Source organism: Pseudoliparis swirei, chromosome 4 (genome assembly GCF_029220125.1).
Source record: "Pseudoliparis swirei isolate HS2019 ecotype Mariana Trench chromosome 4, NWPU_hadal_v1, whole genome shotgun sequence".
Lineage (NCBI taxonomy): Eukaryota > Metazoa > Chordata > Actinopteri > Perciformes > Liparidae > Pseudoliparis > Pseudoliparis swirei.
The window spans coordinates 14,936,283-14,958,050 of NC_079391.1; the positions used below are offsets into that span (position 1 = coordinate 14,936,283).

Here is a 21,768-nt window from a genome sequence, read left to right on the forward strand (position 1 = left end):
TAAAAGCACAAAACAACTCCTCTTGTTTCGGGGCTGCATCGTACCTCAGGTCAGAATGATCAGGGTCAAAGGCGATATTGCTTTTCAGTAACGTCCCAGGAACCACGGACTCAGGGACCACAATCTTTATGGGGTCCTCCCTGAAAAGAGGAGCTTCGTTCTCGTTCATGACGATCACCACCACTGTGGCACTGCTTACTGGGAAGTTGGGAGCCTTGTTGCTCAGGCGATTGACATTTTCCACCGTCAGAACCAGGATGTGCTCATTCTGTGATTCATAATCCAGAGGCTGCGTGAGCAAACAGAGCAGAGCAGGCTGTTTGTGGAAGGGAAACGTTGCACTGCACTGTGGTTGGATAATAAATAATAAACAGCAAATATTTATGTATAAAAAAGGCTTCAATTTCAGTTATTTACCAACCTGCACAAAGGAAAAGTCAAATTATTTTTATAAGTCTGAGTAACTTTATGTCTGAGTAGTTTTAATATTAACCACTAGAGAGCGGTGTTTAGTTCCAGTGTATCAGAGGGCCTCTGAGCACAGTTTGAAAAGGTAAACAACCAATTTTCAGATTATATATCAATAGGATTGTATATAGAACATATGTGAGTAGAAAAAGACATCAACAGTATATATCATTTCATATTAATGGTGGATACTTTCAAATAACTTGCCAAAAAAACCTGGTTACACCAGTAATGCCATGGACTATGGTTTTGTCAAAGGTCCCCATCCTGTTCATGGTGGGTTCAATAACATTCTACATTCAAGGTGTCACATTATAGTTCTCTAAATTCCTATTAAATTCCTGATAAATTCATAAAAAGGTTCCTTGAAAGACTCTTTAAACTATAGACTTTAATTTTGACAGTAATTATAGATAAAATAGAGACAGTGTTGAATCGGTTCACTTTCAATTATTTAATTTCATCTATTGTGATCAGGGCATAGCAGGTCAGCTGGATAGGAAAACATATATTTACAAGCAAATATAAGTCAACAGTCGGATTTAAATGGATGACGAATAGATATTTATTCCTTTGCTTGTAACTGAATTACTACTTATTATTACTACTACTCATTATAAATAATTTATGTTAATAAGTTAACTGTTGGAGGAAAAATCCAAGTTTGTCTTTAATTTTTTCGGGGAGTTTTTCCTGATCCGATGTGAGGTCCCGGGACAGGATGACGTATGTGGACAGATGGTAAAGCCCTTTAAACGGAAATGTGTAATTTGTGATCCTGGGCTATACAAAATAAACTGAATTGAATTGAATATTTTTAACCCATGAAAAGTTTGCATCTCCGACAAAGTTTTGACCTGACAATGTGTCATGTATGTGAATTCTTATATTGGATACCGTCTCCTTAGCCATACAGTTATAGTTCAGACTTCTTTTGAATGTCTGCAGTAAAATATATATATATATAAAAAAACACAAAACATATTAAATATAAAAAAGGGAATCATAAGGTCAGGGTGAGGAACAAAGCTGACATGAAATTTAAAAAAATCGTATCCACCTACATTTGTCGGTGGGCCTTTTAGATTCATGAAAAAAAGTGTGACGGACACTCAAAAATGAACACAAGCCCTCCCTCAAACTCTAAAAGTGAAGAGCGGGTTCCCTCAGCAGACTGTACCTTCACCACCGTCAGAACGCCCTCGTTGCTGCCAGGATCCGTACTGATGGCAAAGTTGCCCTCAGGGTCGTTGGAAATGAAGTACCTGGCCTCCCAGTTGCCTGCTCCACGATCATCTCTGTCTGTCACATTCACTCGGCCAATCTCATAGTCCTTCCTGTTCTCTACCGCTGCCATGCTGTACTACACGGACCACACACACACGACGCAGATGAAAAGATTCAACATCCAACTGAAGGCTCAACGGAAATGATCCCTCACACATATTGATGGCTGAGACTCACCACGGCAGGGCTGAACTGCGGGGCGTGGTTGTTGATATCAGAAACGTGTATGATTGCCACACTTTCACCTGTTAGTCCCATGCCCCCCATATCAGCAATCTGCAGTTTTAATCTGAAACTTGTCACCACCTAGAATAAAGCACAGTATCAGTGAAATGAACCGGTTTATAATAATCCGGAAAAAATATGAGTCTTAACCGGAGTTTTACCTCTCGGTCCAGGCCCACATCTCTCGTGTAGATGGCTCCCGTCTCGTTGTTGATACCAAACATAGTCTTGTTAACAGCGTTGGCAGGAATGCTCTCCTGGCCAATGATGGAGTAGCTCAGATAAGCGTTTTCTGTCATTGGGTCGTCTGCATCGGTGGCTGACACTGACATCACTGAGGTGCCTGTCAAAAATAATTGAAAGCTTCGGTCAGCTGGAACGATCAGTTGAATGATTCATATGTGACTCGTGTGCTCAGGCTGCAGGACGTCACTGAGAGAATGTCAAACTCCACAAAACATGTGAGAAGTCTTAAACCGTACTATTCTTAGCATGGAAACACAATGTGCATCGAGGTGAAAGCAACGAACGAACTTGGTTCACATCCTTTGGTGTTAGTTGTGATCTGCTGTTGTTATATTAGTGAAATCATAAACTGTATTGACTGTGCAGCCACTGATGAAATGCCATCTAGGATTTGAGTAATTCACCTAAATCTGAAATTCAGAAGTTCAGGAATCAGGTGTTAATTATCTGTCCATTGATAAAGCAAACATATTGTTATCGCAGCTTTAAACTGTTTATACTACAGTTTCAATGCTTCACTGAAACAAACAGAAAATGTGTGGTAAAGTGTTAGACTTCAGTCTGAGATACTTTATCAACTTTTGAAGCAACTTCAGGAAGAAAAGACTTGAATACATTTTTGGAACATCGTGGTTTAGGAGGATAAGACAACTAAAAGTTTGTAATGCAGTGTTAAACTAGAACGGGCACTCGGTAGAGCGCATACCTTCGCATATCACAAGATTGGGCATTGAATTATGAACATTTTGGCATTAGTTGCATGCCAATTGGACAAAAATGTATCGTGCTATGGTAAAAAAAAAGATTTTGACCTTTCCATGACCTTGACATTTGACCCGATTGATCACAAAATCTAATCAAATGGTCCCCGGATAATAACCAATAATCCCACCAAATTCCATGTGATTCAAGAAGATTTGACCTGTTCATGACCTTTGACCTTGACCTTTGACCCGATCGATCCCAAAATCTAATCAACTGGTTCCCGGATAATAAACAATCATCTCACCAAATTTCATGCCATTCGGTTCAATACTTTTTGAGTTCTGCGAAAGATTTTGACCTGTTCATGACCTTTGACCTTGACCTTTGACCCGATCGATCCCAAAATCTAATCAACTGGTCCCCGGATAATAAACAATCATCCCACCAAATTTCATGCGATTCGGTTCAATACTTTTTGAGTTTTGCGAATAACACGCATACAAATAAATAAATAAACTAGAATGGGCACTCGGTAGAGCGCATACCTTCGCATATCACAAGATTGGGCATTGAATTATGAACAATTTGGCATTAGTTGCATGCCAATTGGACAAAAATGTATCGTGCTATGGTAAAAAAAGAGTTTGACCTTTCCATGACCTTGACCTTTGACCCGATTGATCCCAAAATCTATTCAAATGGTCCCCGGATAATAACCAATTATCCCACCAAATTTCATGCGATTCAAGAACATTTTGACCTGTTCATGACCTTTGACCTTGACCTTTGACCCGATCGATCCCAAAATCTAGTCAACTGGTCCCCGGATAATAAACAATCATCCCACCAAATTTCATGCGATTCGGTTCAATACTTTTTGAGTTCTGCGAAAGATTTTGACCTGTTGATGACCTTTGACCTTTGACCCGATCGATCCCAAAATCTAATCAACTGGTCCCCGGATAATAAACAATCATCCCACCAAATTTCATGCGATTCGGTTCAATACTTTTTGAGTTCTGCGAAAGATTTTGACCTGTTCATGACCTTTGACCTTTGACCCGATCGATCCCAAAATCTAATCAACTGGTCCCCGGATAATAAACAATCATCCCACCAAATTTCATGCGATTCGGTTCAATACTTTTTGAGTTCTGCGAAAGATTTTGACCTGTTCATGACCTTTGACCTTTGACCTTTGACCCGATCGATCCCAAAATCTAATCAACTGGTCCCCGGATAATAAACAATCATCCCACCAAATTTCATGTGATTCGGTTCAATACTTTTTGAGTTTTGCGAATAACACGCATACAAATAAATAAATAAATAAATAAATAAATACACGGCGATCAAAACATAACCTTCCGGCATTTTCAATGCGAAGGTAATAAATAAATAAATACACGGCGATCAAAACATAACCTTCCGGCATTTTCAATGCGAAGGTAATAAATGGATGTACCTGGGACTGAGAACTCAGAGACAGAGCCACCAAACTGCTTCTGGGTGAAGGCGGGTCTGTTGTCGTTCTGATCCAGCACCACGATCTCTATGATGGTAGGGTTCTCTAGTCTCTCTCCACTGGGGGACAGCGCAAAGGCTTTCAGCTATACACACACACGCGCACACACACACACACACACACACACACACACACACACACACAGACAGACAAGCGTCAATGCTAATAAAAAATAAAACTGCATTCATGAGATTGTTGTTTCTTCCTGTTAACTACTACACATCTCATGCCTCCCATTTAGGAGAACATCCAACTCTCCTGGTGACTGTGGGTATTTGTGGTGCCTGCCCTCAACATATGCTGGAAATAGCATAAAGAAATGTGCAGGATGTATGGTTCAACATAACAGGTTGCATCACAGTCATCTGGCATGAAACACTCTGAAGTCTCTCCCAAGTTGCCCATAAAGCCCTCAGCAACTGACCTCTGCCTGTTTATACTCGTGTCTGAGACACTGATATATGCCTTCGCACAAAAACATGGACTAAAGCTTGGAAACACGTTGTGCACGGTCTTATTAATTGCACTGTGGCTTGTGTGAAGTACTCGTGTTTGATTGTTCTCTAAAACACATTGAATAATGCTCTCTCACCGTGAAGCTGTTGTGTCTCTCTCTGTCCAGCGGCCGCTTGCACCTGATTACTCCCGTTATGTCATCAATCTCAAACAGATTCTTGGGATCCTGGTCCACGCCTGGCCCCTCCAACTTATAGATCACATCACCTGTAAAGATTTTGTCCGATTTGATCTGGACGGAGAGAGGAGATGAAGGTGGTGACCATCACAACCTCATGAGAAGGTGTGTGTGTGTGTGTGTGTGGGGGGGGGTGTAAACCGAATGTCGTAACGCCAGATGTGAGTGTGCTGACAGTTAAGGACCTTGAGACAAGTGTGCTTAAACTCACAGAGGCCTGTGACTTGTGGCAGGAAATGATATTCTGAACTAATAATAGCAATAATAGTCTCAATTGTATGCGTTTCGTTTTCACGTTCTTGCACATCTGGTCTCTGCTTCATTTTCATCACCATGTGGAAGAGACTATACTTCTCCTTGTATGGTAGGATTTATACATTAACTGATCGCCTGCAACAGCCTCAACACAACATTAAGTTTGACATGTCTTTTAAACACTGGCCTCTCCTGTATGTGATCATCTGTGATGAAGAATTACGATCAGCAGCGCATGGCGGAGCAGCGCTGGGTTTAACTGGGTCCAGTTTCATCATTTGCATGATGAGGTTTTATTCTTTAAAAGGAAAAGCAGTCTTATTTCCCTCAGTTTCCGTATCATTATAACTTGCATTATATATATATATATTAGGGCTGTCAATCGATTAAAAAAAAGTAACTAATTAATCGCACATTTTGAAATTGCGATTAATTAATCGCGATTAATCGCGCTTAAAAGTGTTTTCCTTCTTTTTAAAGACAAAACTTCACACAGAGCTGTGTTTTCAAAGAGGCTCCTACATATACAGTGCCAGCGAGGTATTTAATATCGTGGATGATAAATTGTTTCTTCAGTGAAACATCAGATTAGTAAAAAAAAAAAGTATATTGAGACCCCATTGGTCCTGTCATCTTTAACACTGAACAACAGCAGAACCAGTGGCCTTGGTAACTGACTGACATTCACATATGTCACGTTAACCCTCTGGAGGCTGGGGGCATTTTATACATTTTACAAAATAAATTAAATTCACCGTTTAAAGTCTTTTGCATGTGACACACCCCCACGTGTTATACATCAAACATTCCAGAACAATCTCAGCTCTGAAATGAGGCTCATTGTCCTCGCGCCGTGTCCTCTGGTTCTCTGACTGACAGGCTGCTAAATGAGCCTAACCTGTGAGGTGGGAGGTCCTTTGTGATTTACTGAGTGTTCATTGGTTGTTTTTTTACCGAAATGTTGACAGACAAACGGATTGACCAATCACGGTGAAGGTTTCGTGTGACGAGTTCTTTCCGCGCCGCGTCACATGACGCGTCGCCCCTCCGTTCCTCTGTGTATCAGAGGGGGAGACGGGAGGAAGGAGGAGCAGGAGGAAACCCGACTGATTCATCCACGAGTTAAACTCATTTATGATCCTTATTTTCGCGGAGAAATAATTGTTTTAAAAACAGAAACAGTGTCAAACCGTACTGCCGCGGATTTAAAAAAAATAAAAAAATAAACAATTTTGTTTGCGTTAATTGCGTTAAAATATTTTAGTGCGTTAACGCGGCCAAATTAATCGCATAGATTAACGCGTTAACGCTGACAGCCCTAATATATATATATATATACACACATATATATATATATATATATATATATATATTGTAAGCATTGATTGAAAAGTGTGTTCAATGGCTATGTGCATGGTGCAAACAACAATCGTCATTGTATTTGGAGCAATATCTGTATTAAGATAAACGTCTGAATTCATTTTTCCCAGAATGAGGAATGTGTATTTTATTCCCTATTACTTATGTTAAAGGCAAAATCTGGAGGGTATCTTTTATTGGCCAGTATAACCCGGAGGAAGCGCAGCAAGCAATTAAGACAGACGTGACACATTGTGAACCAATATTTTAAGAACCATTTATATCATACAATGACAAAGTAGTTAGCCATTGAAGAAAGTCTACTGTGAAAAGCTCAACTTTAACACGTTTTACCTGGACAAGGTCTTCAGGAACCTGCTTGCTATTCTCCAGCACTCTGATTGGAGGGATGATCCAGTCTCTCTTCACCCTGACCACTCCCTTGCCTTGAGTCCTCCATGGGTAAAGGACATCCTCTACTTTGTGATGAGGTTCTGCGGAGCTCCACACCTGAAGGACACAAGAAGAGCATGAAACTCACAGAAGAAAGTCATCGGAGCATTCAGACATAAAGTATATGTTCTCCTCCATGGTAGACACATTAGGTCATTATGTATATTTGCAGCTGTTTTAAACCACGTCGAGAGTCTCCCTCAGCGCTATAACATTCCCAAAGGTCTGCTGTGAGCTGTAGCGCCGCGGCTGTCTGTAATGTGGACTTAATGGGATTGTGCGGGGCATAAGAGATGCAGGGCCACGGCTTCAGGTTTCACTCACTAATACGCGTCTTTGTCAGCTTCCTTTGATCCGTGTGCAAATTCATCTTCGGAGCAGGAAACAAACACCCACACTCATTTCACAAGCCCTCATTCACCACATTGCTGTCTTGACCATGTTCTCACACACACACACACACACACATGCATACATACACACACACACACGCACACACACACACAAACAGCTGCCGACTATGGATTTAGATCCTGCGCTTTCCCACCCGCATTCCCACTCCCACTCACAAATTCCCCTTTATGCTCAGCTCTGCACCTGACTGGGAGTTTGGGATCACCTTACGGATCTGCTCCGCTGTAGGAACTCCACGGACACACTCATATACAAGCTTTCTCACGCACACACAGGCTGATTTAGTACATGCGTGTGCATCAACAAAACACCCACCCACGCATATACATTTCCGTAAGTTGCTTCCTCCTTCTCTGTGGGAATTCACCGGATTCAGCACTACTTCCCATATGTTTTACAGCTCAAAGGCGTACTCCATAGAGGAAGGAATACATGTAGATGTACTAACTCGCCAAAAATCTTTGTCTGTAAAGACATTCTAATATAACTTAATATTGATGGATGACCTGTTCAGTAAGCCAAATAAGCTAAATGATGGATAGAGGATACATATGTATTCAGTGAATGGCCTGTGATCTCCGTCTTGTCTCCGTCTTGATGTGATACCCGGATCCTTTGGCATGCTGCTGAACAGTGCAGGGAGGAATGGCAACCATGGCTGGCATCTGCTGGCCAAGTCAGGCTGGAGGGCAGGCTAATCTTGGCCTCTATATTCTCGAACGCCTCCCAGTTTAACTCTTTATAGTCATCGTCATCTCCGCTCTCATAAAGATGTTTACACTCACATTCCAGCAAGGCGTGTCACCCACACAAATTCATCCTCATGGCCGTCTACTTCCGTATACTTAAGACATCTGCATGTATGAGCTCTCACAAGTCCGCTGGCATTGGGTACATTCTGCATTGTCACTTAACCTCAACATCAATAACAGCTGCATCACAGTTGTATTTCCAAGTATAGCAATACGTTTGCCTAATTTGTGGCCACTTTGGCCTCCATGAGCACCTGTTTCTGTCTTTGAGAACGCAGTGAGCTTCAATGCAACTTCATCAAATAGGACTTCAGGATGAATGTGCTCAGGTTAGCCGCAGAATCAATTCATATGGAGGTATGGAAGAGACTTGAGTATATTGTGTAAGAATTAATGAGGCAACATTTTGTTGAAGGAGTTCGGAATGTGCTTCTTTGTATTGAACACAAGATCACAGTCATGGTACTGTAGTTGCGTTTTTAGGCTGTACTAACTTTGGATACATCTTAGTTCAGTGTGTTAGCATGCTAACATTTGCTAACAAGCGCAAAACAAGACTAAAGCTGAGGATGATGGGAAATCATTAGTTTTGAAGATATTTGGTCATACACCAAAGTTTTGGACCAAAAAAAAATGTGAATGAAAAGTGGTTACAATTCATCCTGGGGAGTTTGTGAGTGTGTGCACCAAATGTCATTACAGTCCATCCAATACTTAGTCGAGACATTTCACACAAAACTACAAACGTTAACCTCAGGGTATTGCTGGAGTAAAAATCTGATGAACCATAGAGTCACGAGGATACATAACCTGGGAACCAAGACCGTCTGGAACAAATTGAATGTCAATTTACCCGATTGTTAACAAAACATGTCACTACAGTAAAAAACATAAATGTCTACCTATAGGTGGAAATAAGGGATAAGTCACGGAATCATTAAAGTTGGCAGGATTTATGAATAATCGTACCAAATTTAATATTAATTTATGCAATAGATATTTTAGTCCAAAGAAGTGGAGCGACAGATGGACCGACGGCGAAAGTACGGTTAAAAATGGAGATTCGACCATTTACAAAAAAGCTTTAGTAATATTGAATGTTTTGTATTATGACTTAAATTTATCTTGTGAATTTCTGTAGTCACAAGGAGTAAATATCATCAGTATTCTGTGAAATCATTAACATGATGATGGTTGTGGATCTATGCATCACGCAGCTGATCAATGGATTATATAGAGTTTCAGGAAACTGGAAACAATCCCACACAGCATCCTGATGCATGTAAGAAAAAACTAAACATTTGGTAAATAAAGCATTAATTAAGGGAGTTAAACTTATGCTACAAGTTCTTAAGTTTGATGGACTGATGTGACCACCTTCACGGTTGCAGTAAGGCTCAAGGAAACCACAACAACAATACCGTGTGGGATACCATTTCCAAATTATAAAACATAAATAGAGATTAAGTTCTCAATCACCAGATAGCAAACAACATTTTATTAATATGCACACTTCTTTCACACACATCAATGTCTGACCCGATAATCTGAGCTAAAAAAAGACACTTTAACTTTGGCTCCATCTGCCACTGTTATAATGTTTTTACCAGACCAGGATGCAGCAACACCAAAGTGTCATGTTGCCAATTAGACCAATGGGGGCCTTTCCTGACCGGCTGAGCCATGTCACCATGAGCTGTTTTAGAAGCTTTTCCCAGATACCTTTTCGGCTTGACCTTTCACCTCGCGCCCTCACAGAAGTATGGGCCGCTTGTTAGGGGATGATCTGCCCTCACTGAAGAACCGTTAAGCACTCGGGTTGAGTGTTTACTGACTAGATGGTAGCTCTCTGACGTCGGCTTTGGAGAACAAAAGGGCATCGTCGAATTACAGTGCAGTATTCTGGTTTATTTTAAATACTTTGTATCAAGAGATGTGCACTAAATTGCCTTTTGTATAAACACCAGTGTCCTCTGAATTTGTATCTGTCCTTTTTGTTTAGGGCTAAAATGTAATAAAGTATACCAGTTTGTCAGGCTTGTCGTCTCATTTTCATCTGCCATCTCGTAACATTTATTTATTGGTAAAAGCACTTCTTTGGTGAACATCCACTGTAGCTGTGTAGAGGAGTGCATATGCCTCCTGCCTCAAAGGCCGGCCTCATTGGTCTGGCCTCTTTCGTGATGCCTCCTGCCTGGTGGGCCGGCCTCTTGCCATGGCCCCGCCTCCTCCTCTCTACTCCTTCTGTTTCATGGATTCTGGAGGTCTGGATCGTGGTTCATGCCTCCAACTAATTATCCATACATTTCTGTCATACTCATTGAATGCTCTTATGTAACTCTGTAATGATTCCTTCTGTACATGTGACATCTATTGCTTATGTCCATCCGGGGAGAGGGATCCGCCTCTGTTGCTCTCTTGATGGTTTCTTCCCTTTATTCCCTTGTGAAAGTTTTTTTCAATAATGTTTAAAGAAACACTTTTTGTGAGTTTTTCCTGATTCGATGTGAGGTTCTGGGACAGGGATGTCGTATGTGTACAGATTGTAAAGCCCAATGAGGCGAATTAAAAAGTTGTGATAATGAACTATATAAAATTAACTGAATTGGAAAAACGTAATCTCGCTTTTCGTCTCTGCCAGATCGTTATTGGCCTGAGTGTCTCCTCCTCAGACATGTTTCAGTGGAGCAGGCGTTCAGATCGCTCAAGAACTCTTGTTCAGCCGAAAAGGGACGCCTGCAACATGCCTGGTGGTCCCTTCGGCTCCAGGGCTAAAGGTCGCACAGCTGCCCCTCTGGGGACTTCTGTTACTGGACATTCAACCAGTCAGTCACCAACTGTACTGGTCCCACACCCTTAATCTTTGCTAAATCATGACTGCTTGGCATGGTTATATACACTCTATTTATGGTGCCACTACAAGTGCGTAGCAGATGTCTGAGCTTGAGGAATGCTGAGCAAGGTTATAATATGAAGAAGGACTCAATAATCATGGAGTTACAAAAGAAAAATAGAAAAGAAAGCAATGTTGTTTGGCAACTATTACATTTAAGATAATGATATATATATAGGCACACATTTACTACAAACAGAGTAATGAACTGTCCCTTTCCTCCACTTACCGACGATAGACATTAAGACACACTGTTAATTGGAATTTTCAAGAACAAAAAGAAAATCTTGAGAGATTCCAAAGTTTCCACAGGTACCAAATTAATGTGTATTAATGCTAAATGAGCAAATTATAAAGTCTTGGATTTAAATATTTCCCTCAATGTAGGTATAATAAGAAAATGTAAGAACAAACAGCGTATTCATAAAAAATAAAACTTGGAGATACATTTCATAGGAAAAGGGGGTTCAAGGGTAAATAAAAAGCAAATTCAAAAATAATATCTTCATCAATTTAAAATCATGCTTTGACTATTTTTGTGGCGACTGCCTTTTAAACATCTCCACATGGGTTAATCGTGTTATTCATGGGGGCTACAACATGTGACAAACCCGTCATAGCATGCTTATTCTTGTGGCTGACCTCCTAAACAACAACAACTGTCACCACGTGTCTCAGTCGATAGGCCTTGTTCTGACTATTGTGAATGATCTGTACCCTCTGAAACTCTAGTCAGTGTGGAACAGCCGCCAGGTATCCACACACAGCAGGACCTGTGACTCAGACTCTAAATCCTCTGACTGATTGTTTCCGACGAGTGAGACCTCAGTGGCAGCTGGCCGCTGCTACAGACTCTTGATTTGTACCCGATTTCACGGTTCAGAAACGACCCACTCCTTGTTCCACGAGGGGGATCACGGAGCGGGACAAATGGCATCACGTATGCATCTGGGAGCAGCTGTGGCTGCTGCTCACTCCTCAACACACACGGAGCAGGCCAGCTCCAAACAACACCAGCTCACTGAAAGTCAGAAGAGAACCACGGAAAGCTCTCAGGTTACACTGATCAAAGTCTTTGGATTGGATTGAAAGCCATTGATCGTTAAATTAATTGGAAAAAACGTCTGGCCACCTGCAACCTGCAAAGAAAAAGTGTGCATTTCGAGCAGCGATAGAACAGGTACAAGTACAGTTAGTCCGGTTTATTTGCTTACTGAAATAAGACAACAATTACATTATTTTGTTTTGGAATTTCTCCCAAATTTAGTTCAGCACGGAGCAATCTGTCCTCTTTCAACACGGAGAGGAAGAGACTCAAGATTCTGTCAAAGGCCACTATGAATGTAAATGAATGTAGAGTCACTCATTGAGAACTCCAACCAGCGGCAGACTCACGCTGTCTGAGGAGCGGGGCCGAAAAGCAGAAAAGAAAAAGGGCACCAGCTGCATGCAGCGGGGCACAGCGTGGAGAAGGTGTTCGAGCATGTAGGGCGGCCTATGTGGCACTGCATCCAGTGTTCTCTATTTAGGGACGCCAGTTCATGCATTTCATCATGTTTTCTCCACTGGAAAGACGCACCAGAGGCCACTTCATTGTGTTGTACTTAGCCATACACTCTTTTTGCTATTTATTTTTACCATGAGGTCACACGTCCTGAAAGGTAGCTTTGAAATGTTTACAGCTTGTTTATTCGTGGAGGCTTGCAGCTATGGTCAGCTTTGGATTCACTGCAGTTTCAATGGACTCCAATGGCTTCCCTGGACAAAGGTTGGAATGGGAATTTTAGATGTTTCAATGCTTTTGTCTTTCCCGTGGCGTTGGGACACCATACGAGTCCGTTAACGCTGCCTTCTCATGGGAAGGAGTCAGCTATGAACCTTTCAGAGCCACGTTTCAAGCCTCCACTATTTAAAACTCCAAAGATAATTGGGGCAAATTGTTTGTATTTAATACAAAATACAACACAGTAAACAAACTGAAAGAGACACTTTTTGTTCTTTGGGTATCTTGGGTTGTAACATCTTTGGCATTTGAAGATGCAATTCAAGCCCATTTCTGCCTCAGCACACACGCAGTTCTCCTATATCTGCATCCAGCCTTTGGACTGTTGGGATCATGCACCATGAAGGTCATACTTCAGGCTTTACAGGTCACCCACACGGTCATATATTCATGTTTCTATGAAAAGTCATAAATCAAAATATTTATGAGGTCCGAAATATCTTTTGCGTAATGTCATTAGGCCTCACTGTGACGAACTGGTTTCCCCATGTTCAAAAGAGACAACACGTATTGTGAGAGATTGTCTCCATAATCAATTAGCCATGGAATATGAACATGAAAAAGCAGAACTAATTCACCATGAAGGCTTTCAACCACACGGACCCTGAACACCTTTGACAATCGACCAGGCCAGACACTTTCCTGATTGAGAAGGTCTGAATTATTCATTTCTACGGCTACATAGCATCTGCAACATTTACAATGAATTATAGAGCACATCATAGCAAGACTTCTCTCGCCAATCACTGGAGCCAACTCAGTCACTCCCCCTCCCAACATGGGCTCCATTACGTCTCCAAACAGAGAGAAAGACTGATGGCGGATGGACGTGCTGTTGGTAATATGTCAGTTTACATTGTCATCCCTTTTAGATCTCACAATGGCATCTGTTGACATGGTAATGACGCCCTATGTACACATCTGGAGTTGTGTCCTCCTCACAACACTTCATCATCCTCTTTCCACCCAGCATGACATGTTTAGATCTGATTGCAGAGCCAGTTCAGTGCCTCTGTTGCTGGAAATCCGTTGATGTTCTGTTACAAACATCACTCAGGTGGGAACATAAACTGTATATTTGAAGTGTGGGGCAGCGAAAGGTTATTCTCCAACTAAGAGGACACTCTGACGGGCAGATAGCATTGGGCTTCAGGGGTAGGCTGAATCAGGTCAGCAGAGGGGGGCAGTGCTACCCGCTCCAGCTCAAGTGCAAGTGGAGTACCTTTACAGCAGCCTAGATAATCTATATGTTCATCAATTGTTGTGGCCATTTTCTTAGCAATCAGAAAGTGCAGAGTGCACTCCACTAACTCTACGTTCTTCTCTAGAGTCCAAAGTTAAACTAAATCGACAACTGATGATACCATTGTCCAAAAAACACAACACAAACACAAAAGTACTTCAGCGTAAATCAAGATATTTGGTTAATTTTAGTCAACAGCATCTATGAAGAGATTTTTCTTACCTGACAAAGCAGAGTAACCAGCACACACACCATCAACATCCGTCCCGCCATCCTCAGGACCAGCACTCAGAAGCTCAGTGTGACGAGACCTCTGGTGAGCGAAAGACCCGAGGCTCCTCCACCAAGAACTGGGCCCCTGAGTGACTCTACTGGGCAAAAAAGGCCAAACTCTCCAACACTGAAACCTTCCCCCCTCTTTCCTTCTCTCTATCCTCTCTCTCTCTTTTCCCCTCTCCCAGCGTGTGTCTCTCACAGCTCCTCCCTGTCCATAGCTGGGGTATGTATCACAGTCGTGGGGTAAGGGGTTTGGATTTCAGCAGCGGCCCTCCCATGTACCCCAGCACATGTGCTGTCACTCACAGGCCGATGAGAGGAAAAAAGAAAGAAAGAATGAGGGCGAGAGAGAGATATAGAGAGAGACAGAGAGAGAGATGAAGAGAGAAGAAGGGCAGCTGGTGGTGTAGACAGAAACACTGTCTATTTTGTACATTTGAAATTAAATAAGTCAACTTTAACACTTTACAGAACATTTATGCTTTACAGAAAGACAAAAAAGAAAGAAAGAAAATATGTAAAACACGGACACGTAAAAAGTAGAAAATATCTAATTATGAACCGGTTTTTGGTTTTCAATGATGTCAACCAGAAAGCAGGAACAGGAACAAACAGAAGCTGAAACCGGATCATGTTTTGCGTTTGTTTGTGGAAAGAAACTATACTCACTCATCAAACAATGAATGGATACAAAAGTTTCTGCCCATCAACTAATCAATCAAATGACTCACCGAAAATGATTTTGGAACTTGCAAATACATCTAAAGCACAAGTTCTGTCACTTTATATTGATCTAAAACATTTTTTTTACAATGTATACTTAAAGGATTTAAAAGCAAATTCCTATCTTCATTAGTCCATAGCAATAAGTTACTATACGACCATTTTCAGTTGTTCAAACTGAAAAACAGCGAAGGATGTCCACGTCAGAACTAAATATACACAAAGAATCAATGGAGCAACTCATTTGCTAAATGTAAGTCTTTTGGCATGTGTTGCTGCCACACAGAGGGAAATAGAAATGGAAACATCTCGTTTACGGCCCTCACTCGACAACAACCGGTCTGGTTTAAAGCCTGAAGCTTAGCACTTGTTTTCTTCTTAAACACGTCTTGTCCGGGTCGACCTTCATGTCGTAACCTCGCTGCGGTCGCTGTCGTGCCCTCACGCATTCAGAACATTCAGCCGGAACTCTTTGATCTCCTGCTATTTTAAACACGCGTGTCAAAGCAGGAGATGAAGATCAATGGTTCGATGTCAAACAGGTGTTTTAGTTGGCTACCTTCAAGGCAAGAAGAAGCCGTTGTCCAGAAACAGAGTGAGAAAGTTAGTTTACGTCATATATTCTCAGAGGGGGGAACACAACCTGCAGGAAAGATGTGATTGGCAACACGAAACGGTCTCGATTTCCTAATTGCTACTTTCGGCACCCTATCAGCAAGTCTGTCCCAAGGTCAAAGGTCGATATGGATCTTTTCGAAAGTAAACAACTTCGAACCACACTGGCGTCCCTCTCACCACAGAGACACTCCTTCACCTGTGGCACTTATCCAATTCAATTCAGTTGATTTTGTATAGTTCATTATCACAAAATAGATATTGTTTCCTCAAAGGGCTTTACAATCTGTACACATACGACACCCCTGTCCCAGGACCTCACATCGGATCAGGGAAACTCCCAAGAAATATAAAAAAAACCTTTCACAGGGAAAAAGGGGAAGAAACCATCAGGAGAGCAACAGAGGAGGACCCCTCTCCAGGATGGACAGAAGCAATAGATGTCATTACAGAGTTACAACACATTCAATGAGTATGACCGAGTGTATGAATAGTTATTCGAGCGACGACGAACGTCAGGCAGCACAATTATAAACCATGAATCAACCACACAACTCTTTGAGTTCTGAATGCATGAAATACCGTGAATGCTACAGTCTCTATAAGATCATGAATGAAAGTAGAGCAGTGAAATAATTGAGTGCATTGGCATGGCGGCTGAGCGGTTGTCGGCATGCGTCCATGTGTCGTGTGTCCATGGGTGTGTGTGTATGTGTGTGTGTGTGTGTGTCAGTTTTGGTATAAAGGGTTGATTTTACTGCACCTGTCTCTGTCATTTTAGGCAGAGGCAGTTGGCGCCCTGATGTTTCTCTTCCTTCACACTCAACAGGCCCTGCTGCCAGAGCCCTTTCACCCATTTCACGTGGTGCTGGAAGGATGTGGCTCGCCTATTGGTGAGTCCAGATCAGTGTTTCTGTCAAAGGGATTCATGTGTGTGTGTGTGTGTGTGTCTTATAAGTATTACTAGATCAAAAGATCATACTGAAGTTTAAATGACTGAAACCCGATCCAAACCCTGTGAAAACGAGACAGCGCTCTGCTGCCCCCTGCTGGAAGTAACAGCTCACATCGACTCTGAAAGATCAGTTGATTGATTACACCGGGAGAAGTAGCCTATTAAAACAAAAAGTGTACCAATGATGGGAACTATCATTACAATATTCTGAGCTGAGGCTTTTTTATCGCTACTTTATTGAATCACATATTATCCAATTGATTGCTGTCCACTTGGGAGCAGCAGAACACGTTGTATGTTGAAACAAAACTTTGGTGGTGGAATGTAACTCAAATACCGTACTGATATACTATTTGGAGGTATTTCTTTTTTCATTTCCATACACAGATTCTACATTCCCAGCTAGGCAGCGGGACTAGATTTTGGTATCGGAAGCATTTTGGTTTCCATCTGTACTCAGAGTAGTAGCAACACATATTATATATATATAAAATCACTGAATTGTCTAATTAACTCGAAAACACCTGCAAGGGTTTCCTGAGCTGACAAACACTCAGCTGTTATAAATCTTTTTTTTTTTTTGGTCTGAGGAATAAAAATTTTATGATGAGATATTTTTAGTTTTTTTAAGCTGTTTCTTAAATCCATAATTAATTAAAAGAATAAAAAAAATAAAATATTTGTTTTGAATGAAAATGAATGAAGTGACATTTTTTTTTTTTTTTAATTTTATTACAAAAAATAAAGAACTTTATCAAATCTACTATATTCTGTATATATATATATATATATATGAATAATAAATAGTTTAAAACTATGCAATTATATCATACTTTATTTAATTTTGAGACTCAAATTTAATTCTGCTTTGCTTGTACATCAGGAGCTATTCTTGTATAAAACCTCCCACAGTATATTTACAGTTGATTTCATTTTTTTCATACTTGATATTTTATTTTGGTATTTTACAGAAATACAACCTTCAAAAGTATGAATGCATATTAATAATAAAAAGTACAAAATAAATAAAACCATGCTTTTTTTTTTACAGTTGATTTCAAATCTATTTAATTGCGGGATTGGTATGCTGAAATGCCTGAGCTCTCTCGGTCGCTGTACTTGCTTGCTAGTAATGCAGTTTTTTCTAATATTGCTGTATAAGTCATTCAGGAAGACCTGACCACATTTTCAATTACTGAGGTCTATCAGCAGAATAGGAAATGAGATCACACGTTTCAAAGGCTTGTCGGCGCAGAGTCCTACTGAGGTGATAATAGCGGAGAAGACTTGTGGCGCTCTTGAAGATGAAGTCAGATCACGACACACAATGTTCCTCTGAACCTACAGGTGGCTCGAAGCACCACTGATCAGGAAATAGGGAACCCAACGTAGCTGTCTGGATCCCCAGGGAGACAGTAAGACAATTACTGATGATCTGAGGGGGGCAGATGAGACCTGCACTTGGGTTTCACACTTTATCACTGACACCAGCGACAGGTACAGTGGTGAACCATGTGGAAATACCCTCTTTTTAGTCAAAGTATCAGAAGTGCATCTGCTTTAGGACCTACAAGATAGTATTGAGCATTCTCAATGCTTTGTCCTTAACCTTCTTATCAACACTGTATATTTCCTCAGAAATCAAACATTTGAAATGATATTCTAATATTTAGAAATAGGATATTTGAGTTTTCTTAAGCTGTACAATCAATCATATTAGAAGAAAGAATAAAAGGCTTGCAATATTTCAGTTGATTTGTAATGAATCCAGAATGCATTTTGTTTTTTTTTTTTTGCATTGCAAAAAAAAAAATCTGTATACTTTTCATTTTCTTTATTATTTAATTTTCTTAAAATTGAATATGTCCTGCTCTGCTATTTTATTTGATCGTATTATATATATTGTAATCTTGTTTGCTGCTGCTAGAAACAGATGTGCCCCTTGGGGTGAGTAAAGTATCAATATTTCTATCTCAAGGGTTGCTTCACTTTGTGGATGCTGCCGCTGGTAATTTTGTTCAGTCAGAAAATAAATTAGAAAATTCCTCGAAACAAGACAGTTAATGCAACTCGACTTATATATTACTTACTTATTATTACAGTTATGTTTGCCTGCTTTCCACCTCGACAGGAAGTCAGTTCCAGTGCCAGCAAAGTATTTGAGGCTCAAAGGCTAATTGGGCCAAAGCTCTAACACTTTAATATAGAATCTGACATCATCGGTGTCATCGATCGACTGGAAAAACGTTTGCCAAAGTTGCAATTTTGCAAAACGTTGCACATTTGTTGAAAAACTACTTTTCTACAATAAATATCACACAATAAAATTAAAGTGTAGTATAATTCCTGCATTAATGCTTTTAAAATCCACTGATGTCCTATCATATTTCATTTTTATATTAAACTACCTCCAGTAAATGTTGTGTTTTTCAGGGCCAGTTTGCATTTACGAGCAGAGAAACCGTGAAGTGGGCCAGTTTGTCATCTGTTGTCCATGTACAGATGTTTAAAGGCTTCGTAGAAACTAAATGTATTACTCAAAGCTACGCCATTGTCTCAGTTACATGAAATGAACATAGCAACAAATGTCTTTGTTCATGTATGTGGAGATTGCCATTTGTACTAGAATATGGATACTGATACTTCTGTTTTGATTGTATGCTGTTTGTTTTGTTGTGTTTATTTCTTGAAATGTCAAGGATTGCTCCTTTGTTGAAAATGCAAAATAAGAAGTTCAAATATATTATATATATATTTTTCTTTATTTGGAAAAAACCCAAAACCAAAACATATTTTTTTGTCTTAGTTTAGGAATAAGATATTATTTTTTATCAGCTTGTCAGTTTTCCCTGTTGCCTTCTGTCTGTGTGTGTTTTCTGTCCCTTTGTTTTGAGCTGGCAACACGTTCTCTTCGCAGCGCTGTGACTCTGACCGCCTGCAGAGGGCACTGTGAGACCAGGTAAGCGTTCAGCTGGAGCCCAGAGACAGGACCCTTCTGAGATGTGAGTAATAATAAGAGCTCCTTCTGAAGAAAAGAACAAACAATGACCCTGAGGATGGAGGGCACAATACCAACAAGAAGAACAACACGGACTCACAAAACCGAGGTAGCAGCAGTCTGCTAATCAAAATATCACAGACTGTGCTTCATGCTCCGCCTATACACCATAGGAAAAATAATGATCTCCGCATTATAGTCAGCTAATCAAATTGTTTTCTGCAATGTCCCTGACCGTGTATTTCCAATTAGCTGATTTACATATCTATAATGTCTTTGCCAGTGCAGAAAACAACAGCGACTCGAAAGCCTCCAACAGCACAATGCAACATTTCCAGAGGTGAGTGTGTGAGAGCGGGAGGTGGTCGGGTTACTGCAGCTCGGCCTCCACCGCGGTGGGTTGCCAATTAGAGCCGACACATATGACACACTTGACTCCCCCGCTTGAACCATGGCTGGAGATAATAGGCCTCTTCCTGCAGCTCAATCGATGGCATACTGTCCCAGGGTGGATGTCTGCCTCAGTGTACACGCACACACGCACACACACACATGAACACACACACGTAAACGTTCATTTCCCTCTCATCTGTCACCGAATTAAATGTGAGCATTCTGTTTCTTACATAGAAACACACCCACACACACACACAACCACACACACAAAATGGCTTTCTGCTCTTTCATTCTCCTCCTCTTTTTTTTTTTTAAACCATAAACAATACTTACATCTAGACAAATTGACCTCATTATTCCCAGTTAGATAAGAAACCAGAGATGCACGGTGACGTTATGGTTACATAAACAGCTAATTCTTCTGCTTGGTATGTTCGTACGTCCAGATAACCCCACAGGAGGCGTCCGGGCTTTGTGAGGGCACCTGAGTCATGGGCATTACAGACATTAGGGTAATGGATATCTGCTGTGAGCGGTAATAAGCAGACGCCTTGCGCGTACTTGTCTCGGTAGTCTGGTCTCAACATTGTTGCTTCTGACTTGCATCTTGATTTGGTGGTTAGACCTCGGCTCTCGATGCGGCCATAGCTGGCGAAGCAGAAGCATAAACATTGCATCAGTACACATTCTTAGAGCGGTGTGATGCAAACACACACGGATGATGATATCCCCCCAGTGCTGAGCCGGTGATGCTCACTTTCTCTGGAAGAAATCTGTGTGGAAGTGTGCGTTTCTGTTTGTCTCATTGTTTCTGTGTATGTGGTTCGGAAATTTAAAAAAAGGGCGAAGGGAAGAGAGTTTGGGAGTCGGTACTGCTCTTTGCAAGGCCGGGGGAGGAGAGATGGAGAGAGGAGAAGCCGTTGGGGGGGGGGGGCGGGGTGGAGAACTGTGGAGGAAGGCCCCTCTGCGTGGCATTTAGGATGGGGGGCACAATTGCAGTGAGGGGTGGATGGGGACGGGTGGGAGGGAGGTGGTTGACAGTTGTGTGCATGCATGAGCCTAATGTGCCTCCATCAGCTGTCAGAGTTGGAGATGTCAGGGCTACCGGGGCTCTCTCTCTCTCTCTCTCTCTCTCTCTCTCTCTCTCTCTCTCTCTCTCTCTCTCTCTCTCTCTCTCTCGCTCTCTCTCTCTCTCTCTCTCGCTCTCTTCACTGGCAATGTCATGTTGTCAGCCCACATATGCTTGTCTGCAGTGGAGGGGGGTGGGGGCCGGGGGGCGGGTGGGGGAGACATAGGCACATGGGCAGCCTCCGTCTTTTTCCTGTCGCTGTCGACACTCGTCTTCTTGCCTGTGTGCCGCTGACGTTGTTCCCTTTTAACCCCTCCAGCTCCCCCGCCCTCGCCCCCTGCTGCTCTCCTCTCCGTCTCTGCGTGGATAACATCAGGGCTTTTACTTTGACTTCTGGCAGGATTTTGTCTCCCTGCCGCTCTCTTTTCACTTAA

General features: G+C 41.5%; 1 protein-coding gene across 6 annotated transcripts in view; it reads right to left on the reverse strand.

The window, feature by feature from the left end:
• The window catches only part of cdh15 (cadherin 15, type 1, M-cadherin (myotubule)), a 39,798-nt gene that overhangs the window by 4,350 nt on the left and 13,680 nt on the right, over window positions 1–21,768 (reverse strand). For 5 of the 6 annotated variants that reach the window (XM_056411918.1, XM_056411917.1, XM_056411920.1 and 2 more), the window contains 7 exons: window positions 7,119–7,274; window positions 5,049–5,204; window positions 4,397–4,541; window positions 2,142–2,323; window positions 1,933–2,061; window positions 1,649–1,831; window positions 45–289 (listed from right to left, as the gene is read on the reverse strand). In XM_056411918.1, coding sequence (XP_056267893.1) covers window positions 45–289; window positions 1,649–1,831; window positions 1,933–2,061; window positions 2,142–2,323; window positions 4,397–4,541; window positions 5,049–5,204; window positions 7,119–7,274 — 1,196 coding nt within the window. Of the gene's footprint in view, window positions 1–44; window positions 290–1,648; window positions 1,832–1,932; window positions 2,062–2,141; window positions 2,324–4,396; window positions 4,542–5,048; window positions 5,205–7,118; window positions 7,275–14,524; window positions 14,720–21,768 lie in introns of those variants that run through there. The other variant, XM_056411914.1, reaches the window with a different exon arrangement.